At 53.6% G+C, this 24,654-nt stretch overlaps 2 protein-coding genes across 3 annotated transcripts; one reads left to right on the plus strand and one right to left on the minus strand.

The window, feature by feature from the left end:
* Window positions 1–2,774: 2,774 nt before the first annotated feature.
* Window positions 2,775–8,547, minus strand: BCL7C (BAF chromatin remodeling complex subunit BCL7C). Its single transcript, XM_077314734.1, has 6 exons — window positions 8,022–8,547; window positions 6,789–6,867; window positions 6,566–6,674; window positions 5,461–5,622; window positions 5,253–5,338; window positions 2,775–4,743 (listed from the first exon to the last, which is right to left on the minus strand). The coding sequence occupies exons 1-6, from the start codon at window positions 8,111–8,113 to the stop codon at window positions 4,591–4,593; spliced, it is 681 nt and encodes a 226-aa protein (XP_077170849.1). The 5' UTR covers window positions 8,114–8,547; the 3' UTR covers window positions 2,775–4,590.
* Window positions 8,548–15,957: 7,410 nt separating this feature from the next.
* On the plus strand, window positions 15,958–21,112 carry CTF1 (cardiotrophin 1). Of its 2 annotated transcripts, none has more exons than XM_077314753.1 (3): window positions 15,958–16,059; window positions 19,098–19,231; window positions 19,963–21,112. In XM_077314753.1, exons 2-3 carry the CDS (start codon window positions 19,196–19,198, stop codon window positions 20,413–20,415), a joined length of 489 nt encoding a protein of 162 aa, XP_077170868.1. In that variant the 5' UTR covers window positions 15,958–16,059; window positions 19,098–19,195; the 3' UTR covers window positions 20,416–21,112. The 2 variants fall into 2 exon arrangements, with proteins under 2 accessions (XP_077170868.1, XP_077170867.1); XM_077314752.1 differs by having other exon boundaries at window positions 15,964–16,069.
* Window positions 21,113–24,654: the final 3,542 nt, after the last annotated feature.

The following is a 24,654-nucleotide window of genomic DNA, read 5'->3' on the forward strand; positions in this document are numbered from 1 at the left end:
GCTCCAAGCAGATTTACTACCTGCCCCTCCCGCCGGAATGGCAGAGGCGGCAGATACGGGCCCCACACCCTCTGAACCCTCATCAAAGGCACCCGGCCGCTGCCGTCCTAAGCAGGCTCTCACTGCAAGGAAAGGCAAGATGGAGTCACAGCGGTCACGGCAAAAGCGCGCGGACACCTTGGCAGGTGCACGGTTCTGACCCCAGGAAGGGCCGTTCCCCCTGCCTAATTGTTCTTGGACTCAAGTCCGCTTTTATGGAGTTTTCCAGAGTGGAACTCGGTCACCTTCCTGGGAGTGTGTAAGTGGGTGGGCGGAAGGGATTGTGTCTGAGCTTGGTTCTGGTGGTCCTTTCCTCCAGGCCAGAATAGGCAGGGATTCTGGTTTTATTGGGGGGGGGCATCATCTGGGCATGGAACTAGGGTCCCTGTGGGTGGGCAGGTTGTTGTGAATTTCCTGCATTCTGCAGGGGGTTGGACTAGATGACCCTGGAGATCCCTTCCAACTCTATGATTCTATGATTCTTCTAAGTAAGCTTCACTGAGCTGACTCCAAGTAGGCCCATTCAGGGGGAATTCCTTCCTGGTATGAAGGCTGGTGTGTTGTTCTGGATGATCGTTCCTTTGTCAGGCAGATTGTGGGCTGGAGTTTCAGACAAAGAGAGCTAATGGCTCTCCCCAGAATTCTGGGACCTCCTTTTGATTTTGAATGAAGCCAATGTGAACTGGCAGGCTGATATCCTGTGCTGAGCCTGGGATAAGAAGGGGAGAAGCTAGTTTCTTTGGTACCCCACTTTTTAATACACAAAGGAGTCTCAAAGCGGCTCATAATCTCCTTCCCTTCTTCTCCCCAGAGGGTAGGTGAGGCTGAGAGAGCTCTCAGAGAACTGTGACTAGCCCAAGGTCACCCAGCAGGCCTCCTGTGGAGGAAAAAAAGAGTTTTTTTTAAAAATACTTTGGAAGAGTCCCAAAACGGCTTACAATCGCCTTCCCTTGCTCTCCTCACGACCAACGCTCTGTGAGGTAAATGAGGCTGAGAGAGCTCTGAGAGAACTGTGACTGGCCCAAGGTCACCCAGCTAGCTGCATGGGGAGGAACGGGAAATCAAACCCGGTTCTCCAGATTACAGGCCACCGCTCTCCGCGCTGGCTCTCTACATCAAGGAAGTTTGGGGTTATGGAGAGCGAGTTTGGCCGCCCCTGCTCTATTTGACGGTACTTCCATCCCCAACTGACGCTCAACTGCCCTCAACATTCTGTGCGTCTTGAAGGGCCACTGAGCATGCTCAGTAATGGCAGGACTGTTGAGGAGGGAATTCTTTCATCTTCAAATGTACAAAGCAAACGTTCCCACCCATTTGGAGAGCTCCCCGTGCCACCGCCCTCTACCTTAAATATTCATATCCCGGTGCTGGAAGGAATGTTGAGACCGGACTGAAACTGACAAGCCAAAAGGTAATTCATAGGAGGGGAGAACTGGAAGGGAAAGCAGGAAGCCAGAAAGGGAGATAAACGCTGGCCTGAAGGGCCATGGAACATGCACAGCAACAGCTGGACTGTTGAGGGGGGAATTATTTCGGTTTTGAATTTACTAAGCTAACATTCCAACATTTGGAGAGCTCCCAGGTGCCACCTTGCTTATACATTCCCCCATGCTGGAAGGCATGATGAGATCAGACTCAAGCTCGCAAGCTAAAAGGTACAACACACAAGGGGAGAACTGGAAGGAAAAGCAGGAGGGAGCAGAAACGAGATTAAACTTGCCTGAAGGAGCACAGAGCAGGCTCAGTAACGGTTGGACTGTTGGGGCAAGGGAAGGATTCTTTTGTTTTCAAATTTACAAAACCTGCGTCCCCTGGTGCCCCCACCCTGTCCCTTGCTTTTCTGTGCCCCAGTATTGGAAGGGATGATGAGATCAGACTCAACTTTACAAACTAAAAAACTAAGTCACACCAGGGGAGGAAAAACAGGAGGAAGCAGGAAAGGAAGATTAAGCTTGGGGGGTGGGGAGTAACAGGAAACGGTGAGCTCTTAGCAGACCCAGAACTCTCCTAAATGATCCTGCCTTGAAAGGGTTCTTCCGGGCACGGAGGTGGGACACCACCCAGCAGCCCTGAATCCTGCGGAAGAGAACCGAGTTCTCTTTCGCTGACAGTTGCAACTGGCACTTGGAGAAGAATTCTTCCTGGCAAGCGGGGAGAATCCAGTTCCTCCCGGTCCTCATTTCCTGGTGAAGAAGCAAAGGCCACGCTCTCCTTCCTTTGTTACGGTGTTCCTCTCAGCTCAGAGGTAAAGCCTCAGGTTTGCAGTCCCAGGTTGGCTTCCTAGCATTTCCCATTAGAGCCAGCAGACAATGTAAAAGACCTCGACCCGGGAAGAACGGCTGCCAGTCAGAGCAGGTGACTGAAACCAGTGGATTGACTCAGTAGGCAGCTTCTTGTGGTCATGTGACCTCCGGGAGCCATGGCAGTGTGACCCTCTGCTCACATATGCTGTCCCTGGGACTCTTGACCACTGGCGTGGCGTGGGGCTCCCTTTCTCCCTGCCGTACAATTTAGCTGCTGAGATACATACTCCCCAGTTGCAACCAGGGAACACGACAGACCCACCCCTGACTCTAAGTGCCCCACGTCACCCGTGCAAATGATGCCCCCAACGGCATTAAAGCAGTTCAAACCAGCCCTGAATTAGAGGTTCAAAGCGGCTTGCACATGTGGCCGACCAAGAAACACCAGAGGAAAAACCTAGTGCAGAAACGGAATGAAGAACCAGGAGGTGGAAGCAATCCAGATTTAAGGGCCCAGTAATGCTGTAACTTGATATATAACAAACGTCTTATCAAGCACAGGAAAACGCATGAAATGGATCATGAATATAGGAATATTTCCGATATCAAATACAGGAAAATACTGAAGAAGGCCATTTGGGCGAATCAAGTACGGTCAGGGTTGCGTTTGATATAATTGTACGGCTCTATCCTGATCTGAAGCTGTCATTTGGGCCCGGAAGTGTTTGCGATATATTTGTAATCGTGTATTTTCCTGTGTTCGATAACACGGTTGTTATACGCTGAAATCTGGATTCCTTTGCACCCTGCCTGCATCAGCACCCTCTGCTGCCAACGTCCATTCGGGGGATCCGTTGAGGCGTCTTAGCGTGGCAAGGAGAACGTTGTGCCCCTCGAGGACCGTCCCGCCCTCTCATTCGAGGAAGAGACAGCGAAAAACAGTAAACCACACGCACAAAAGCCACCGAGCATATGTTGGGTCAGACGTGGGACTGCGGGATGCAAACGCACGTGCAGAGCTGGCATTTTAGTAGCAAACTCTATAATGAAAAATAGACGTATGTACACACCATGGACTCTACAACACATGGAATTCAAACTCGGGCCCAGATTCGGGCCCAGGAGTCACGGGGAATGGGCCGCTTTGCTCCAACTGCACCCAGCACCCTTCTCCTGCTGCCGGGACAGGACCCAGGAGCCGTGGTGCCCTCAATCCCACAAGACCGCCCAATGGTTTCCCCAGGACCTCAGCACCATCTCAGAGGCTCCCCCTCAACTCTAACAGGTGAGGTAGTAAATCTCCTCTCCTGCTGGCCACAGAACCTGGATCTCCCGCCTCTCCTCCCAGGCCGTTTTGAGAGCTGAGGCCCAGATTCCGGTATCGGAAACAACAATGCGTTGATGACGCAGGCAACGGTTTTGAAAACAGGGACAGCATCTTGGCCCTCGGTGCTCAGCTGGCTGAAATGAAATCCCGTTGAGCGGGAGTGAAGCAAAGCTTCAAGGGGCGACTCACGAGTAGCGCCGAATACTGGGATGGGTGTTTAGCCTGTAAGCAATCAATGGGGCCGGGAGGCTGTTGTCTTGTGGAAAAATACTTCCCGCCCCCCTGCCAAAAAAGGAGTATCAAGTTTCTATCCCTCATGGCTCTGAACAAAATTTTGGAAACAGCTCCATGGCCCTCTCCCTTCCTCTGATTTGCAGAAGCTGTACTGTCACACATAAAGAAGCAAACAGCATCTTTTGCAAGGTGTGGATTGGGGAGGGGGAACCCTGTAACTTTCCTAATGCTTTTTTTTCAAAACTGTCCTGTTTGGTCCTTTGCCTTTGGGCAGGCGTGCTTATCAGACGCCACCCCCACCATGCACACGGCGTGATTCTTCGTTCCTCTCAAGGCAGCCCAGAGGGAACCAGGAAGGACCTGTTCTCAAGCCTCACTTCCTCCTTCCCTCTCATCTGCATCGAAGCGACACGGTTTTGGGTATCGTGCTGTTTCTGTCTGTGCTTTTCCCTGTCATTCGCATGCATCCGGGGCTTAACACAAAAATTGGACTCCATTCCCAAGCAATCATGGAGTGTCTTCAAGAGTTCATGAGTGCCGCCATGTTTTTTTTTTAACCTACGGCGGGCGCAAGCTTGCAGGAAGCCTTCAGCATTGGGCAGCCGGCACAGGGGAATGGGAACGGGTCATGGGTGGCTGATTTTTGTTAAACCTAAGGTTGACCGAATACATTCGTTGCCAGAAAGTTCTCCACAGATGCACGCGTATTGTCCAAAAAGATGGGAGAGGGTCCAAGCGGGCCTGTGCTTAGGCCTTGGAGGGCTGGCCGGCCTCTGATCCTTGGGGTTCAGCACGGATCCGTTTCAGTGGCGGCTCCCCCAGCGCTGGTGGGTCTTCGGCCTCATGGATCTGCTTCTCGAGAGCTTCTGTGCCCTCGAAGGAGCCTCCCGCGTCCTTCTCCTGAAAGGGGAAGGGAAGATCAGAGGTGAACCCCATACCGTTTCTACTCAGTGAGCCTCCATGAGTTAAAGTAGGAACGAGCTCCCCCCAATCCAAAATTTAGCAAAATTTCAATCCCTCCCCCTCCCCATTTCTCAAATTCAAGTGCGTCACCATGTCGGTCTGAAGCAGCAGAACAAAGTTTTGAGTCCAGGGGCACTTTTAAGACCCAGAAAAGTTTTATTCTGGGTATAAGCTTTTGGGTGCATACTCAAGGACAACTTTGTGGCATTCTGGCCCTCAGTCCCAGAGCCAGCGTGGTGTTGTGGCTTACAGCGGCGACTTCTAGTCTGGAGAAACGGGTTTGATTCTCTGGTCCTCCACATGCAGCCAGCTGGGTGACCTTGGGCCAGTCACAGATCCCTTAGAGCTCTCTCACCCCCAGGATATTAGGGAGGTCACCAGATATTCAGCCCGAGTTAGTAAAGTTAGAGGTTATTCTGCTGTCTCTCCCCATCCCACACACTCACCGGAGAATCCGACGTCTTGGGAGCTGGCTCTTCTTTTGTGAGCATGGGGGGTTCATCCGTCCCCTCCAAAGGCAGCACCCCAGCATCTGTGCCCAAGGCAAGAATGAAAACAATGGGATAGCCAGACATTTTTTTAAATATATACAGATCTTAGGAAAGCTCACTGATAGCCGGCACTGCCTTCCCGTTCGCCTCCGATCGAGCCTACCTCCCTCCTGCCCCAGCAAGGGGGGCTGGGAGTCCTCCGCTTTCAGCTCCCCCAAAGGGGTGGGGGTCACCGTCTGGCTGCGGTCCGGGGTGGCGCTGGGGCTGGTGTCTCCCCCTTTGGCGAGGGAGGTCTCGGAAAGCGAACTCTGGTTGCTGTTCTCGTCTGGGGAGGCAGGAAAGAGAAGAAAATAGAAATAAACAATCAGGTCCTGCAGAGAAAGGGCCTTTAATATCTGCGTTTCGCGTCAGGATTCTTCGGGGAGATATCGATTCAGACGCTACCGATTCAGTTTAATACTTGCAGACGGGAAAGCGACAAGTTAGTGGGAATCCAAAGCACCATCCCCCTGAAGAACCTGGATGGCCGTTTCTATTTACGTTGCTAGCCTTGACCTGGCCCCCTTTTCTTCTTTCCCTGAAACAGGAAAAGGGTCGCTAGAAGCCGTAGCTCTCCCAGGGCCGCCGAAGGCCCCTAACAAAATGGCCGCCTTCTTTTTCTCTCCCTCCCATCCCCAGGGCCCCTCCTGCTCTGTCGATGCTGTCGATACAGGCCCAGCCAAATCTGGTGGGGAGCAAAGAGAGTCTGTTCTAAGGGCAAAAGACGGCCTAGAACAAGTGGCCAAACTGTGGCTCTCCAGATGTCCATGGACTACAATTCCCATGAGCCCCTGCCAGCACCACGCCAGCACCCCACGCCCCCCTTTAGAACATGCCACTTGTTCAGGGTATTTGTGGGAGATCATATTGGCATAGCGCCCTGCTGCCCCAGGGGCAGATGTACTGGTATGATTTTGCCACCATGTGAGGTGGAAATCACCAAGTGATTTTGCCACTATGTGAGGTTTTGTAAGGTTTTCATTGGGGTCTTATTGTCGTGGGTTTTTATGTCGTTACCCACCACGAGCCGGGCCGCCGGGAGTGGCAGGATATAAATTTAATAAATAAGAATAATAAGTAATAAACTCCGCCCTCCCCAAATCTCCCGGAACATTCCCAGCTCGGCCTCGGGGGGGTCTGATCCAATCTGACCCAACAGAAGTCTGGCAGGAGATGAGCTTGAGGGCGATCCTGCCTTTTCGACCCCTCCTCTCCTCCCCCCTTCGTACCGTTCAGGTCTAGCATGAGCAGGGCCGGGTTGCTCCGCAGTCCGGGGATCCGACCCCTCCTTTCTTTGGTCCTCTGCCGCTCGCTGTGGCTTGCCAACCGGCGTTTCTCCTGTCGAGAGAGAACAAGGAGGGAGAAATGGGGAAGAGGGCTGCCGGGAGAACCGAGTTCGGAAGATTCCACACACACACACACACACACACACACACAAGCGTTCCCCCATACCTCATCCCGGGGGTCCACGATGGGCACCCACTTGTAGATCCGTAGGGACGTGTCTCCCACAGTGACCCACCGCTTTTCCCTAGGAGGAAGAGAAGAACGAAAGTTGGGGTTTCTCCTGGAAACCACCACCCATCTTGCCTTATAGACCGACGGAGAGTCTTTCAGCACAGGTAAGAAGATCCACCTGCTACATTTTGAACCATCTTCTCGAGCGTCCATAAGAGAGGGTGGCAGTGACCCATCCCAAGAAGAACGTTGCACACAGCTCCTTTCTCTTTCCCCGAAGAAGAGGGGTCGCCAAACTGTGTGTCTCTCCAGATGTCCATGGACTACGATGCCCATGAGCCCCTGCCAGTGGAATTGTAGTCCATGGACATCTGGAGAGACACACAGTTTGGCCACCTGTACACTATACCAAGCTGGCAGTGGCTTCTACCGAGACAGATCCTTGGGTCTGGCGCAGAGATCTTCCCCATCCCTAGCACCCCACCTCTTTTCTCTGGAGAGACCAGGGGGCGGAACTTGGGGGCTTTCAGGAGGCGAACACCAGATGCTCTACCAACCCGGCCACCGGCTGAACAGAGCATAAACCCGCAGATTTTGATCAACAGGCCTGAAGCAGAGAAAGGGGAAGCAAGTCTTATGACCACCAGGCCATCCCTGGGGGGAAAGAAGGCGGAAGAGTCCTGCCATCAGCTCCTGGATCCCCCTCCTCACCGACTCCCGGAACAGCTAAAACCGCAGTTCCGTTTCTTTCCATCCCAGGTCCATTTTGCCAATTCCAAAACTACATTATGCAAGAAGACTTAAAAAAAAATAACAGCACAAAGCCACAGTGGCAGAGATCTGACCCCCCCCCCCCCCCCCCGGATAAAGGCTCCATTATTGAGGTCCCCAGGCCTACTGATCTGGGTAGGGAGGATGCGGTTTGGAGAGAGAGACCCCCCAGAGTCGGCCCGACCCTCCCAAGCGGCCATTTTCTCCAGGGGGACCGATCTCGGTGGCGCCCCCATCAGCTGTCATTCCTGGAAATCCCCAGGCCCCACCGGGAAGTTGGGAAGCACCGCTCGCCTCCCATGATTCCCCCCCCCCGCCCCTCTTGCCAGACACACAAACCCACACCCGGAGCGAGTCCCTCGGGAAGCGTCCCGCGCGGATCCCCCGCCACCTCCCCGGCGGGCGGCCAAGACGCGCGGCTTGACTACTGCCCGGCGCGCCCGCGGGGACCCTCACCATCTGCGGACGTGCTCGAGGGCCGCCATCACTTTCTTGATGTCATCCTTGGCCCGGCTGCGTGTCTCGGCTCGCACCGCCCGCCCCGACATCTGGGTGCCACTGCGGACGGCGGATGGACCGACGGACGGACGGATGGATGGATGGACGGACGGCTCCGGCGTCGTGCGCTCCCTGCCTCCCTGGCGGGCTGGCTGCCTCTCCCCCGGCGCTCGGCCGCCTCTCTAGCCCATCGCGCTCCCTCCAGCTCCCGACGACAGGCGCGGCATCCGCGAGCCCTCCCGAGGCGCTTCCCTCCCGGCCGGCCACCGAACCATCGAACCAGCCCTTTTCCGCCGCGCTCTTGCGCCCCGGGCGCGGCGCCGTCGACGGCTCCCCCCGCTCCGCCGCCTCCGCCTTGGCGTCTCCTTCGCCTGCCCTCCCCTGGCCGAACGGGAGAAAGGGCGGCGGGGGAGGAAGGCGATTCGCAGTCGGAAGAAAGCGATCCCGGTCTGGCTCCCGTTTCGGTTTGCGTCCGGAGCGAGGGGAGCGCCCTCTAGCGGCCAGGAGAGCGGGTAGCGCAGGACAGAGAGAGAGAGAGAGAGAGAGAAGAGAGATTGTTCCACCAGCCCTCAAGGTTGCCAACCTCCAGAGGGATATCACTCTTTATTTATTGATTAATGATGGCTGATACGTCGATGTCTATACCGCCCCTCTCCGTCTGGCCGTCGGGGGGCAGTGGGCAACTAAATCGGACCCACCGTGCCATAAAAATATTCCAAATCCTCTTTGCTTCAGAGTTTGGGATTTCCCGGTCTTTGCTTAGTTCCCGTCAGGGATGCCATAGAATTGGGGTGAGAACCGCTGTGGCAGAACGTTCCCTCGGGGATAAGTATTGGGCAGGGGAAAAAATATCCATTCCGTGTTAAGACACCTTCGGGTAAGTGGGCAGTTCAGGCTGGCCTCTCCCACGCAGACTTTATGGAGGAAACAGGCACAACCAAGTGGCCCTAATTGCTGGCAGTCTCAGAGCCATCTCCACCACGCATCTAGGACAGCCACGATTTGTTCCCCGCAGAGAGTCTGTGCATGGCAGAAATTCAACCGATGCAGCACCCATCCAGTCCCGAGAACACATGTGCATTCTGCACATGCTCAGAAGAAATTCACAGTCTAGAAGAAGCAGTGGTGTTCTTTTTTTATACCCTGCTTTTCACTACCCGAAGGAGTCCCAAGGCAGCTTAGAAGAACCTTTCCCTTCCTCTCCTGTGAGGCAGGACAGAGGCTGGGAGAGTTTTAAGAGAACTGTGACTGGCCCAAGGTCACCCAGCTTGCTGCATGGGGAGGAGGAGGGGGGGGACCTTCCCAAACGTCCCTTCGCAAGCCCACGAGACCGACCCAATTAAGCTTCCAAAGCAGCTTTGAGGGGATTGAAGCGGAAAAGCTCTGTCGATTTCCCACACAGCCCGCTAGTTCATCAGGGTGAGTCAGAGCCCTTTGTTAGGGTCACCATTACCTCCGTCTGCCAAAGGGGCTGGGGGGGGGGGCTTAGTATGAATGAGTCAGGGTGGTACCGGCTTGGGGAAAGAAGGCTTTGGGGCAGCCGGAAATCCCTGGGCCTATCCTGGCCTCAAATCCGTTTTGACCGTGGGAGTATCCGTGAAAGCCCGGCCATTCCCAGAATGGGCAGCAAGAAGGTTAGGGTTTGACAGGTCGGCAGCCCAGGTCAGGAAACTCCTGGAGATTTGAGAATGGCGCGTGGGGAGGACAGGGGCCTCAGTGGGGCACAATTTTCTGTAGCCTGGCCCGTCTCAGTTCTCTCAAAGCTCTCTCTCAACCTCACCTGCATGTGGGGAGAGGAAGGAAAGGAGATTGAAAACCGCTTTGAGACTCCTTTGGATAGTAAAAAGCGGAGTCCAAAAAAACAAACGGCTCTTCTCTACTCAAATTCGGCTAACAGTCCTCCTCCCTGGTCTGCCCACAGAGCCAGGCTGGTATTTTCTGAGTCCTCTTTGTTCAGTGTCCTTTGTACGCGGCAGGAAGGGGAAACCCCCGGCTGGGTTGCCAGCTTCCTCAAGGAAAATCACCAGCCGAACTGGCAACTTGCCTCGAGCTGCCTGATCTAAAGGGCAGACTGCGTTCCTCCTGCAGGCCCCACTCCTCCTCCTCCTCCTGGACACCCGTCAATATCCTGTTCTGGCTGCCAAAGGGGATTCGGGAGTCCTGGCTCTGAAGCTGGCCCTCATCTCGCCCCACTGCCCCGCAAGGGACCCGTCTCTACGTGGGGCCTGGCCTTCTCCTGGCATGACAAGTAGGGGTGCCAGCCTCCAGGGGAGACCTGTGGATCCCCCAAGAATCACAGCTCCTCCCCAGACTGCAGAGATCAGTTCCTCTGGAGAAAAGGGCTGCTTGAGAGGGTGGAGCTAGGGATGCCAGCCTCCAGGGGGGACCTGGGGATCCCCAGGAATGACAACTTAACTCCAGACAACACAGGCCAGTTCCCCTGGGAAAAATTGAGGCTTTGAAGGGGGGGGGGGGATTCAATGCCTCTGCATCCCACCGAGGTCCCTGTCTTCCCCAGGCTCCATCCCAAAATCTCCAGGAATTCCCCAAGCCAGTGTTGGCAACCCGACTCCACACCTGGTTTTTTTGTTTTCATTGGTTTTGTTGGAATGTTTCGGCCCCACCCGTTGGCTGAAAATCCTCCAGGAAGCCTCCAGAAACAAATCAAAGGACAAAGAAAGATGTCAACGTGAACTCCGCAACAAAGCCGACTTCCTCCTGAACGGGGTTCTCTGGCCGTGGCGGCGATGAAAGGCACCGATAAAGAGAGAGCCAACGCGGAAGAGGAGGATCTCACATCCCATTAAAGAGAGAGCCGGCGTGGTCTTGTGGTTAAGAGCGGCAGCCACTAATCTGGAGAACCGGATTGGATTCCCCACACCGCCTCCTCCACATGCAGCCAGCTGGGTGACCTTGGCCCAGTCCCAGTTCTCCCTGAGCTCCCTCAGCCCCACCGACCTCACAGGGAGTCTCTTGTGCATAGGGGACGGCGTTTGTAAGCCGCTTTGACACTCTTTGGGGAGATGCTGCGCTGGAAGAGTCTCCTTGGCCCTTACAGCTCTGGTCTGCCTGGATGTTTGCAAACCCTGCCAATGTTACATGCCCCACAACTTTGGCACTCTCTCCTCAAAAGGAACTGAGCCAGGTTTGCACTGTCCCTGGAATGTCTCACTGCCCAGAGAGGTGTGGGGGGGGGCCTGTAATCCACGAGCCTGAAAGCCAAGCAGAAGGCGGAGGAGATCCCGGAACGGTGGGCCGATCCGTTCTCAGCCTTCGGTATCTGTTGACCGGTTGGCTGACGCACAGCGGACTGCTTTGAAGTTTTGGAATACTTTTGAAAGGCAGCCGGCGGACAATGCTCGCCAGTGATCTGGCCTGGATCTTATCGGAGCATGGGCCACACCCCCAGCTAAAGCATCTCTTTCCGAGAAGGCCCGCAGCTGGCCTGGGACTCAGAGCCGATGAAATAAACAGTGAGCATCTGAAGAGCCATGAGAGGGAGGCTGGGGACCTTCAGCTGCAATCCTGGCCTTTTCACGGGGGAGGTCCAAGTCCACCCAGCACTGGTTGGATGCCACTTCCCTGGTCCTGGATGCTGACAGAGTTTGAATGTGCAGAAAGAGCTGCTTAAAGAATAAGATTGTTGTTATTCAGAAGAGAAACAACTAAGGAGAGAGAGAGAGAAAGGAAGAGAGAGAACCTAGCTAGCTAGCTAGCTGCAGTCATTCTTCTGTCCAACCGCTGTTATGGAGGCAAGCAGGGAGGAAGTGCACTCCAAAGAGCAGGCAATCAGAGCCATGGAAACACACCGGGAAGTCCCTGTCCAATCAACGCTAAATATACGTCTCCTCCGATGCCCTCTACAGCAGGGGTAGTCAACCTGTGGTCCTCCAGATGTTCATGGACTACAATTCCCATGAGCCCCTGCCAGCAAACGCTGGCAGGGGCTCATGGGCATTGTAGTCCATGAACATCTGGAGGACCACAGGTTGACTACCCCTGCTCTACAGGGCATCTGCTCAACCATGCACATTGCGAAACCTTTTTAATTTCAGGCGGGAAATTGCAACAGGAGGTCGACCGGCTTCTGTTTCCCAGCCCCGCATACTGGTCATTCAGGTAGCCAGATTGACGTTGGCCTATAGGGGTGCCAACTCTGGGTCAGGAAGTGCCTGGAGATTCCAGGGGCAGAGCCACAGAAGGTGAAGCCCTTTTCTTCAGAGGCAAGAAGGGAAGGGCGATGCTCTCTGTGAGAAACACACACACAAGGCTAAGCGAAGAGACCCCTGACCTTTGGGATCCTGAGAAGGACAGTAAAACCGACAGTGGTGTGGCATTCCCCCCCCCCCTCCTCCAAGGCAACAGTTCTGTTTTGTTTGCTAAGGAGCCTAGGATTTCCTTCTACCCAACTCAATTACCGTAAACGCTTCTATTAACTGGAGTTATGTATCGATTGTCGCAGGAGCGTTTGTGGAGTTTTATTCTTATATGGCTGTTTTTATTCTCGTTTGCCACCTTGGCTATATCTCGGGATGCAGATATAGAAACTGTAAGATTAAAAATGAAAAAAAAAACTTCAGCTGGATCCAACCAGCTTTTCCACTGGTGAAACAGGAAGGACCTTCTCCCCCTTTGATCGCTTTGGACGGTGGGACCGGCGTGGCCCAAAGCCATGGGGCATGAAGGTCGTGGTGAAAAGAAGACTTGTCAAAGATTGGACAGAAAAAATACCCAGGCCCAACCCCCTGTGTTGCAATAACTTCCATGAATGTGAGCATGTGCACACTTCCGTGCTACACAGAATTCATGGTCAAGCAATTGATAGTGGAATCACAAAATATGTAACAGTCCCACTAAGCTAACGTTCTTTCTCCGTATTAACTTAGTCTATTTGTACTTTGATTCAATTGTCATTTACTTGAATAAGAGTCCTGTGTAACACGGAAATGTGCACACACCAATATCTGTTGATTATCTCTGAAGAAGTGTGCTTGCCCCCCAAAGCTTATATTCTCAATAAAATATAGTTGGTCTGAAAGGTCCTGCTGGACTCAGACTTTATTCTTTCTCCGGTAATGGCCAGCCGACCTGCCTTGGGAAGCTAAACAAGCAAGGGATAAAAACATCCTAAATGCATTAGTGGGCGGCCATCTTCCCTCCCAGATCCGCCCGTTACAGTCTGGTGCCCACGGAAAAGTTATAAAGTTCTTTAAGAGTTGATTCTCCAGTGTGTTTCTTTTCCTTCTTTCCTCCTTCTCTTATGTCGGCTCGTCCATTGATGCATTCCCCCAAAAGTGGCGGAAATTCCCAAGCATTTAAAATAAAAACAAAGACAGGGTGGGTGAGAGGATCAAGTACGTTGCCCTGGGGGAGAAACAATGGGATGAGAAACTAATAAAAATACCCTGGCGATGACTCCCACATGTTCGTTAAGCGTTAAGTGAAGCCATGTTTCCTTTTGTCTAATCCAGCTTTTCCCTTTTCTCGGCCTAAGAATAGCTGAGCTTTCGAGTGACATGGGATTGCTCATCAGTCCAGAATGATCTTTAGCGACAGACAGGGGTCTGTCGTGCCTTTGGGGCCACGAGAAGCCTTTAAGGAGCCTGGGGTGATTTGATTCGAACTCGTGGCTGGCCGCCAGTTGAAGGACGTCAGCTTAGAGCATCTCGTTTTTAATCTAAATTGGCGCCACCCCAAAACGCAACACTCCTCTTCCACATGCAGCCAGCTGGGTGACCTTGGGCCAGTCACAGTTCTCTCAGAGCTCTCTCGGCCTCGTCTCCCTCACAGGGTGTCTGTGGAGGGGAGAGGAAGGGAAGGCAGTTGTAAGCCACTTTGAGACTCAATCGGATAGTAAAAAGCAGGGTATAAAAATTGGATCTTCTCTTTCTTTGTAGTTTGTCGTGATTCCGGGAGAACTCTCGGTCTAAATGTGTGGACCCGGGCAGCTTAAGCTTTTCCATAGCACGGAAGTAAATATCACCTGGAAAATGAAATCTCACCTAGCCTTTATTAGAGGGAGAAGCCAGTTTTGTTCTCCAAGAAATTGGCAAAAAGAAGAGTTGGGTTTTATACCCTGCTTTTCACTACCCAAAACAGCCTCAAAGCGGCTTACAATCGCCTCCCCTTCCTCTCCCCACAACAGACACCCTGTGAGAGAGGTGGGGCTGAGAGAGCTCCGACAGGACTGCTCTGCAAGAACAGCTCTATCAGGACTATGACTAGACCAACGTCCCCCAGCTGGCTGCATGAAGAAGATCGGGGAATCAAACCCGGCTTGCCAGATTAGAAGCTGCTGCTGTTAACCCCGACACCAGGTTGGCTACACTTGACTCTCAGTGACGAAAATTTTCCCTCTGCTGGGTCCCCCCTCCCCATATTTGTGGCAAATCTCAGACACAAGAGTGAGCAACTGTACACAGAGTCTTTCCTTGGAAAGTCTGTCCCCTTGAACTCCCTTCTGAGGAATAAGAAAGTGTCCAGACAGGAAGTAGCTCCGATCTTTCTTGCAGCGAAAAAAATAAGCAACCGCCAGGATCAGAGATGAACAGCTACTTGGGAGTCCAGGGAACCGGCCAGGTTGGGAGGGCCTGACGTTATCAGATCGTGCATGGACTCTCGTTGAACTTTGGAGGAACTTTACGCATTATTTACACAGGCTTCTGAGGAAATGCCTGAAGAATCCCGGCGATTTATTGGCAGGCAGACCAAAGGTCTCGTTCTGCTTGAATCCAATCCGTTCTGTGGTGTTGCCTTCTGGGTTTCACTGAGATCTTCAGCACCCTGACTACCTCCAGAAAGGTTGCAGGAGGGCATTGCACAGGGAGCAGGACTCTCCTCTGATCTTAGGGAGGCCTGGAGATCTTCCCAGCATCCCGGTTGACCTCCAGACTACAGGGAGGTTCCCCTGGAGAAACGGGAAGGCACACTCTCGGCTTTATACCCCGCTGAGGTCTTTCTCCTCGATAAACTTTGCCTTACACATGTGCCACATCCCCAGGAGCCTCCCGACCCAAAGTTGGCAACCCTGCTTAATGAGCTCTTCCCTTTCTACGGCTCCAGTGCAGACATGGCTCCTTTAAGTCCCACAAGAGGCCTTTCCAGTATCCACAGCAGCATCCGCAAAACCTTGCAAAAGACTTAACGTTTCAAAGTAGATTCTCCTGTTTTGCACCGGAAAATCCAGCTGCCAAAGCAAATGGGAAGTGTATTGTTGGTGCAGGGGCTAAGGAGTGCTGAATTCTAAGGTGGGAATTGGGTTTGATTCCCTGCTCCTCCACATGGGTCAGCCCCAGTTCTCGCAGGGCTCTCTCGGCCTCACCTACTTCCCAGGGCGTCTCTTACGGGGAGAGGAAGGGAAAGCAATTGGAAGCTGATTTGGGGTGACTTTGGATCGTTAAAAGTGGAGTACAAGAAACCAGCTCTTCTTCTTCAAAGTTTGGGGCTCAGGTGTGACCCCATCTGGAGACTGGCAATCCTCTCTGTTAGTGCGTGGCCCTGGGCAACTTAGCCCGGGCCGTCACAGTTCTGTCCGAGCTCTCTCCTCCTCCCCTCCTAGCGTGCCTGTTGCGGGGAGAGGCAAGGGAGGGCGACTGGAAGCGGGGCCGTGGGAACGAGGGCCAGCGATGATCTCTTGCAGCGGTCCTCCTCCTCCTTCTCCTCCCCAGAGCCCTGCTGCGGATTCTGATCCTCCTTTAGCTGCCGGGGCGGCCCGTCCTCTTCGGACGGCTCCCCTTTGGCCAGTCAGAGACGCGGGGGGGGGGGGTGGAGGCTGGCCGGGCGCCCCGTTCGCGGAGTGCTGCCGTCGGCGGCGTCGGGCCGGGTGACCTCAGCCTGCTGGCATCCGCGGGTCGCGGCGGCCCCGGGGCGGGGGCGAGGGCGGAGACGGGGCGGGGACGGGGCGGCCGCGCATAAAAGTGGCCCGTCGTCCGGGCGCGCAGCAAGTGGCGGGCGGAGGCGCACGGCGGAGGCGGACGGCCGGCCTCGCAGGATGGAGGTGCTGCCCGGTACGCGGACTCGGGGCGCGACGGAGCGCGGCGGGGGCGGCCAGCGGCGGGGCCGGGGGGGGGGGTGTTGCCAACTTCTCGCCAACTTCTCGCCAACTTCTCGCTGGCCTTCGCGCGCCTCTCCAACTCCTGGGATCTCCCCAAGAGCTTCGGCGCCCGGGAGGTTGGCAAGCGCACGGTCAAGGGAGAATCCTGCCTCTGGGGGGGGGGGTCGCTGGGGTAGGTTGTTTAGCAGGGGGGCTTGCCGGATCTAAGTTGAGAGCTATTTGGGGATTGGGGGCTGCGCAGGGCGGTTTTTTTGGCGCCACCGGGAGGTTGGCAACGCTCGTAATCCCGCGCCTCGCTATAGTCTGGTCGAGGTGGGGTGCGCGCCCGGGAGGAGGGGAGCCTTGCTGCGTGCTGCGACGCAGGGAGCCGGCTCGGTCTAGTAGGGGTTAAGAGGGGCGGCCTCTGATCTGGAGAACGGGGTTGGATTCCAGTCTCTTGCAGCTGGGTGAACGTGGGCCAGTTTCCAGTTCACTCCGAATTCTCTGGCCCCCTACCTCACAGGGTGTCTGTTGTGGGGAGAGGCAGGGACTGTGAGCCCTTCCGAGACACCTGAGGCCTGCTGGGTGACCTTGGGCCAGTCCCAGTTCTCTCTGAGCTCTCTCAGCCCCAGTGCGTCTGTTGTGGGGAGAGGAAGGGTAAGCAACAGTCAGCCGCTTTGAGACTCCTTCAGGGGGTGACAAGTGAGGTGCAAGAAACCAGTGCTTCTTCTGTCTGTGGCCCTGGAGTTTGTCAGCTGGCTTAAGGGGCCAGCAGGTGAAATATTCTCCTGGTATTTTGGGCAGGAGAGGGGTCTCTCTGGCTGAATCTAGGACCCAGTGAGCCAAAATGAGAGGGCTGGAGATGCCCCAGGATGACGACTGACCTCTGGAGGTCAGACATCAAGTCCCCTGAAGAAAATGGCTACTGGAGGGGGTGGGCTGTGGCGCTAGACCCTGCCGGCATCTCCCCCCTCCCCAAACCATGCCCTTCGAAATCTCCAGGGCTTTCCCAAGCAGGAGTTGGCGACCCCGATGCAGCACCCCAGAGCTCTGCCTGGAGGAAACTCGCCCTCCTTGCCCATCTCGCGTCGTTGGGGATGCCGTTGCTTTTGTACAATATACGCAGGATGCGTTTGGGATAGGAGCATGTTTACTAAAATGGGGAGCCTGCAAGAAAATCGAGCCGGTTCTCGGCCGCCGCCTGTGAAAACGTTTGTGCAGAATAATGCCCCAGTGCCCTTCACCGGCCTGCCAAATGCCAGCCCTGCCTTACCCGTGGAAGGTGGCTGGGGGGAGGAGATGGCTGCCGATTAAAGGGACCCTCCGTCGGTGTCCGGAGGGGGCCGAGACCAGCTTCTTCTAGCTGCATGGGGGGTCTTTGGAAGGAAGGCCCAGTCAGGCATCGGAAGGGGGCTTCTGTGTGTTGGAAAACTTTGCCCGCTGACTTGTGGAACGTGAATGAGCCGCATGGGCAGAGTCTTAGCCGGCTCGGGGTCAATCTAAAGAGCTCAGCTGGGGCAGCTCTGGGGAGTCCCTGGATGGGAGACCACTTAGGAAGTCCACGGCTGATAGGCACAAAAGGCAGAAAGCACCCCTGACCATCTCTTGCCTTTTTGGGGAGAGGAAGGGAAGGCGATCTTAAGCCGCTTTGAGACTCCTTCCGGTAGTAAAAAGCAGGGCACACACACACACACACAAAAAGCTCTTCTGTCCCCTTTTAAAAGAAAATTTCAGTATGTTTCTTATTGGCTCTACTGGGGTCTTGTTCTTTGGAGTGACTCCCCCTTTTTTCTTTGTAAAATAAGAAGAGAGGGCTTAGCTCAGTGGCAGAAGGGCCGCTTGGCATGCAAAAGCTCCCAAGTTCGATCCCCGGCATCTCCAGTGAGTAAAAAAAGGACCGTCGGTGATGCGAAAGACCCTGGAGAGCAGCTGCCAGTCAGAGCTGACAACACCCAGTCCTGACCTTGACAGACCCCCTAGTCCAGGGGTAGTCAACCTGCGGCCCTCCAGATGTCCATGGACTACAATTCCCAGGAGCCCCTGCCAGGGGCTCCTGGGAATTGTAGTCCATGGACATCTGGAGGGCCGCAGGTTGACTATCCCTGCCCTAGTCTGTCTGATTCAGTATAAAGCAACTAGATATGAGACTTCCAGAACAAGGAGCACAATTCTGGGGTAGCACCTTGAGGCTCGCTGGATTGGCTGGAGACTGCCCGTACTCGCCACAAGTGATCAAGCCAGTGGCTCTTTGCAAACCTACATGTGCTCTTAGCTCCATTCTGTCCATTCCATGTCCTTCCCCACCTCTCACGGGGGGGGGGGGGGGGGGCTTTTCCTTTTTCTTCAGCCGGGCAATGACTAGTCATTCGTCAATGCCTCGGGCCTCCTAGGCAGGGCCCGGAGTTAATCATTGCCTTGGGAGAAACCTTTGAAGAACCACTCTCTCTTACTAGGGATCAGGTGACTTGAGCACAGAGGCATGCTTGGCCAGGTGTGACTCCTATCTCTCCCCATCAAGGTTCCCCTTGAGTGACTAGTTGGATGGAGGGGGTGAAGGTGGCAGGTTACTGCAGGCTCGGCCTCCGTTCATAATGCCTCTGAATGTCGAGGGTCCCCTATAATAGTCATGGTGAAGCAGCTGCTTAAAATCAGGCCGAACCAGAGTTCAAATCTCCGCTTGGAAACTGACCGGACCCAGGTTCGAATCTCCGCTTGGAAATGAACAAAAAAGGCCGGGTGCTGAAAAATTTCAACACTCTTGCATTGGTGGCTTCCGACGCAGCGTGGAGGGGTGGGGGGGCTCTATCCGAGAAGCCCAAAGCCCCCCACCCACGCACTGAACTCGCAGACAATCGGTTTCTGCCCTGGGTGAGCCTCCTCTGTCTTTCGCCTCTGCACGTGTCCTTAGAATCCCCTTGAAGGCACAGAAAGACGAGCCGGAGGCGTGCGTCGTTTACGAGGATCCCGGACGGTCTTAACTTTTCGCCCACTTCTGTCCGCAGTGGATTTGCCGACGCTCCTGTCCTCCTCCTCCTCCTCCTCGCATTCCCAGCAAGAAATAGCCGAGAGGATCAGCCAAGCGCATCATTTGAGCGTCTCCATGCAACGTGGCTCGGAGCAGCTGTTCGCCAAATACGTGAGTCCGGAAAATGTGCAAGAGGCGGGGATGGGGGGGAAGGGGCTGTATGTGTCACTGGAGGCCCAGATACTCAGTGTCAAGGGTAGTCAACCTGTGGTCCTCCAGATGTCCATGGACTACAGTTCCCATGAGCCCCTGCCAGCAAATGTGGTCTCCCAGGCAGCGTGCCCCTCTGGCTGGGACTTCAGCAAAGACATGGGTCGCTTAAAGTCTATTTTGCAAAAGGAGGGGTATGCTTCTAGTCCTCATGGCTCCAAAGCAGGCTTTCAGAAGCTGGTTTTCATGACACCCTGGGTTTTTTTTTTTTATGGCTCTCAAATGGGTGGGAGTCAGTTAACTTTTTTGTATATTTTTAAAAATGTGTTAAACATTTAGTGGGTGATAATGACTGTACATGGTCACATCAACCTGCCCTCCCAAAATGGCCAATGAGGGGCCTGCAGGGGGTGGGAAGGGGAGGAGTCCTAGGTGGGCGTGTCCACAGCTCTGCTTCCCAACCGTATTCTGCACAATGGTGCCACTTTGGAGGTTTCTCAAAGCCTGAAGCATGTTTCAGGGGTTTCTCAACGGTAAAAGAGAAAAGCTCCTCTAAAGAGACACAGAAGAAGAGTTGGTTTTGATGCCCTGCTTTTCACTGCCCAAAAGAGTCCCAAAGTTACATTAAGGGGAAAGTCTTCACAGGCCCCTAACGCTGCCTTCGGATGCATGCCTTTTTCTTTCTTTCTCAGGTGCACCAGCAAGGGAGACCCTTTGAGGATGACGACTTCAAGCCCCCCGTCCCTGTTTTCCCAGGGCTGCCCTCACCTGCCCGTGCTCCCGAGGCCTGGAAGGACCTCAGCGACGCCGAGCGGCTGCAGCAGAACGTCACGGCCTTTTCCAGCCTGCCGGAGTTCCTCCAGGCCGTGAAGCGCCAGCAGGAGACGCTGAACCCCCTTGCCTCGGAGCTGCAACGCCAGATCGAGACCGCCAGCCTGCAGTGCCGTGGCCTGTCCGGCAACCTGAAAGCCGTGATGGCCGCCATGGACTTGGTCCCGGAGCCGGCGCTGCCGGTGGAGCCCCCAAATCCTGTGGACACCTTTGCCAAGAAACTGGTTGGCTACTACGTGTGCCAGCTCTACCAGGACTGGGCCAACCGCAGCGAAGAGGACTTGGTTTTGTTGGCTGCCAAATATCCTCTCTGAACTTGCACCTCCGCTCTTGACTACCTGCCTGTAGCCAGTGAGGAGGGGGGGTTGCAGAGTGCGTTCCACCCCTCCGTGCTGATTGTCTTCTATGTGGGTGGGGGGATGGCCTTACTTCACCGGACACCCAATTGGCTGGGAGGATGAAATGCCCATTTCCTGGAATGGGGGAAAAATATTCGTAGGGGAAAACTTTCCTAAAATCCGGAACTATCCATCTCTGCCCCCCCTTGTCTCTCTCTTTGGCCAACTCCCTGTTTTATCATTTGTCTTTTTTGTCTACGAATACTAATACAAAACACACACACACACAATTGTAGGAGAGAGTCTCAAAAGTGGTGGTGTTTATGGTTGTAAGCGGGCTGGTGGCCGCCATTTTGAGAGGCGCACCTGCCAGCGCGGGGGGCGGGTCAAACTGTGGCTCTTCAGATGTCCATGGACTACAATGCCCATGAGCCCCTGCCAGCATCATGCATCATCAGGAGGTTGCTCAGAGAGCAAACTTTACAACGATGCCCTTGCCTAGTAGGCTGAATCAAACAATTGCTCTGAGAACTTAGCCAATCAAATGGTGGGGAAGTTACTTCATGGACCAATGAGAATGTGTAAGCGATGTAATTTAAGAGGTATGTCAGCTTTGTTGAAGTTGTATTGGGTCTTCCTAGATTTGTAAATACAGATTTTTCCTTTTGCTTCATTTGGGACTCTGGCCTGATTCTTTGGATTTTTCCTTTTAATTGGTTCCGTCAAGTCTCGCACCCAGAACCAGGCGTGTCAGTTACGTACAGGAGGTATCCACCCGCCATTCATTATACGCACATGCCATCTACATTGTATACAAAGACCATGGGACACCTCCGAATTCAAACGACTCTGTAAAAGAACTTTTAACAAAACCACTAATCGGTATAAAATGAAACACAGCGGAGAGCTCTGCTCATCAGCCCCGCTTCCAGCTACAAGAAGTTGTGCCGAAACAGCCTTACGGAAGGAGGCCTGGAAGATTATTCTTCCTCCTTCGGCTTGGAACGGACACTTGCTTTAGCAAGCAATGTGTGCGTTTGATTGAAAATATGTGTTTTGTCATCCCAGAATTTTGGATTAGGCCCGGTAAACAAACCGAGCCTCTGACTTCTTAAAAAATCTACAATGCGGAAAGAAAACGACTCCTCCTTGCATAAATTCAGAACATTTAGTCTCCTGATAAAGCTGCAGAAAGGCAATTTTCATAGTTAGGGAGTGTCTGGTTACCAGTAAAGTGTCCTTGAGGGAGGTAAGACATTCGTGCCTCTCTTGAACGTCTTTGTCTTATTTTAGGAGTTTTTTTGCATCAGGATTTTCTACTGGGGGGGCGGGGAGATGGCCTTGAGGAGTAGGCTTAAGATTGCTAACTGATCAGGCAGAAGAAAAGTTAAAAGTCAGAGTAAGGTTTAGGATGGATGGAGAAACAGGAAGGAATAAAATGGTCCCAGCTGAAACTTGTTGATGGAGATATACAGAGCAATCCTCAATAGATCTACTTAGAACTCCTCTGTTTTATCCCATTGGACTTATTCCTGGGTTAGTGTTCTGGGGTTGTAACTGTTGTGCCTGTTTTGGTCACAAACCTGATTGCTCAATCCATTTTTCTAGCTTGCTGTAGAGATCCCAAACTCATTCCCAAATGACCAGCTATGAGAAGTATGGGTTTCCAAAAAGGAGGCCTTAAGCCTACAGTAGGGATGGCCAAACTGTGGCTCTTCAGATGACCATGGACTACAATTCCCATGGGCCCCTGGCAGATGTCCATGGACATCTGGAGAGCCACCGTGCACCCCTGGTCTAGGAGCATAATTCCCTACACCAGGGGTGGCCAAACTGTGTCTCTCCAGATGACCATGGACTAAAGTTCCCATGAGCCTCTGTCTCATGGGAATTGTAGTCCACGGTCATCTGGAGAGACACAGTTTGGCCACCCCTGCCTAGACTGGTCCTGAATATCCAGGAACTTCCGAACCTTGAGTTGGTAGCCCTACTGGCTGTGAATATTCCAGCACATGAAAATCTCCCTGGCAAAAGTGAATTAGCGCAGCAAGGAGAAAGATTCCACACACGCATACACATCACCCCTGCAGTGCGTGACACAGCCCCCCCCCCTCGGACGGGGCTACTATACCTTTCCCATCTCCAGCTTTCTCATTGTGGTGAGGCAGTTGACGGGATATTCTGCCCCTGTTGGATTTTCACGGCCCATATCTCCGCCAAGAATCAACAGGGGGCTTGCCAAGAGAAGCATGCCGGTGCTCACTCAACAGGGGGCAGCAGCAGGCAAGGGGAGAGAAGGGGGAGGACTGGAATTCGGAGAAGAAGAAAGGCGAATAACCGGAGACAAAGGGAGAAACTGAACGCTGCTGGGTGCTTAGAGAGTTCACAGGAGGGCCAATTGTGAGGCTGGCGCTGGCTAACCCCCTGCCGCAAGATCCAGGTGGCACCTGGGGATCTTGCCGGACAAAAGAGACCAGTTCCCCCAGAGAAAATGGCCTTGGGGTTGGTGGGGCGGGTTGGCTGAGAGTCTTCCCTCCATGATGCCACCCTCCATTCTCTAGAAGCCCCCCCCCCCAACCTGGAATTGGCATCTCTGCTCAAGCGGCCGCCTCCCTCCCTTGCTCTAACCCAGCCGGACCGCCCGGTGCGTTCATAGCAAAGGGACGTGAGCCAGGGTGGAGGCAAAGAGTAGTTGGGCTACAGGTGTTCTCAGGCTTCGAGGCTGGCACGCCACCCCACACAACTCCAGGAAACAAAGGGCACCTTTTCTTTCCCCCCCTCCTTGCCCCGGAGCGTCGAGGAAAGTAAGGAGTGTTTTTTGCTGTCACTTTTGCTTTCTCGGGAGCCGGTTTGAGCAGATTGAGGCTCTACCCAGTACGGCTGTTACTTGTGTAGTTCCCACCGACCCCAGTGTAGAGTTTTTCTTCTTTGTCAGGATCCAGGGGGTCATAGGCAATCTCCCATCTACCCAATTGAAGATACCCCATTTCAGCATTCAACTGTATCAAGGTGCCTTTAGATCCTACTCTGAACCCATAAAAAAAAACATTTTGGAGGGATGCTCATTTTGGAGGGAGTTTGAAGTATAATTGTACTTAGAACCATAGAGTTGGAAGGAATCTCCAGGGTCATCTGCTCTAACCCCCTGCAGAAGGCAGGAAATTCACGGCTGCTTCTCTGGAGACAGACAAAGGTTACACAAAAGCCCCCAGAGATTTGAGTTTTTTTGCATCCAGTGATGTGACTTTTATTATACAAAATAAAATCCTACATAGAAAACAAAACAAAGCAATGTATCCCAAACTTTATCAAAAATTTATCAAAAATATACAACGTTCAGCATCCAAAAGGTATTTAAAACAATCCTTTTTTTAAAAAAAGCATATTTAGTACAACTAAGGGAACTATAGAGGAGCTTATTTGCAAGTTACTTTGTTGTACCAGAGAGAACTGTGCATCTAGAATCCTAGAGTTGGAAGGGACCTCCAGGGTCATCTAGTCCAACCCCCTGCGCTATGCAGAACTCACAACTACCTGCCCACCCACAGTGACCCCAATTTCATGCCCAACTGATCCCCTCAGCACCATCTCTTGGTCTTCTCAAAATGGCAAACCACCCCCTTCCAATTTGGCTCTCCTGGTTTAAAAAATGGAGAACAGAGCCCTGAAACACCATGTTGTCTTTTGCCCGCCACGAGATGCCAAGCACAGAGGGCACAGCAGTCAAGTCTTGAGGAATCTACAGCATACATCTGTAGGCTTGGTAGGAGGAAGTGCTTGTGAACAGGCCTTGCAGGAAGGCATACGGACCACGTCAACTGTGGCCATTGGCTTGTGATGAGGTTGCTAGCTCCAAGCTGAGAATTACCTGGAGATTGGGAGGAGGGAGGGGTCTGCAGAGGGGAGGGACTTCAATGGGATATCAAGCTATAGAGTCCATCTTCCAAACCAGTCATTTTCTCCAGGTGGACTGATCTCTGTTGCTGGGAGACCAAGTGTAATCTCAGGAGATCCGCCTATCACCTGGAGAATGGCTAATTTGTGACAAGGCACCCCCCACCCCGATGTTTCCAGTAATCAATATTTATTCTTAATGGCTTGGGGGATTTTTTTTTTTTTTTTTGCTCTCAGTGGCTGCTTGATTGGTCATTATAAACCATCGAAGGTGCATAGAACTTTACGCAGCAGGTCCGATTGGGAATGGCTCGTCCCTTG

This window comes from Paroedura picta, chromosome 16, assembly GCF_049243985.1.
Source record: "Paroedura picta isolate Pp20150507F chromosome 16, Ppicta_v3.0, whole genome shotgun sequence".
Lineage (NCBI taxonomy): Eukaryota > Metazoa > Chordata > Lepidosauria > Squamata > Gekkonidae > Paroedura > Paroedura picta.

What these genes read in the sequence shown, in the direction of transcription:
- BCL7C (XM_077314734.1), bottom strand. Translation starts at nt 8,113, where the DNA reads ATGTCGGGGCGGGCGGTGCGAGCCGAGACACGCAGCCGGGCCAAGGAT. An exon ending in CTCGAGCACGTCCGCAGATG is followed by an intron (nt 6,868 to 8,021) that starts GTGAGGGTCCCC and finishes TCTTCCTCCTAG; the next exon opens with GGAAAAGCGGTGGGTCACTG. An exon ending in GCTCATGCTAGACCTGAACG is followed by an intron (nt 5,623 to 6,565) that starts GTACGAAGGGGG and finishes CTGCCTCCCCAG; the next exon opens with ACGAGAACAGCAACCAGAGT.
- CTF1 (XM_077314752.1), top strand. An exon ending in AGCAGCTGTTCGCCAAATAC is followed by an intron (nt 19,232 to 19,962) that starts GTGAGTCCGGAA and finishes TTTCTTTCTCAG; the next exon opens with GTGCACCAGCAAGGGAGACC.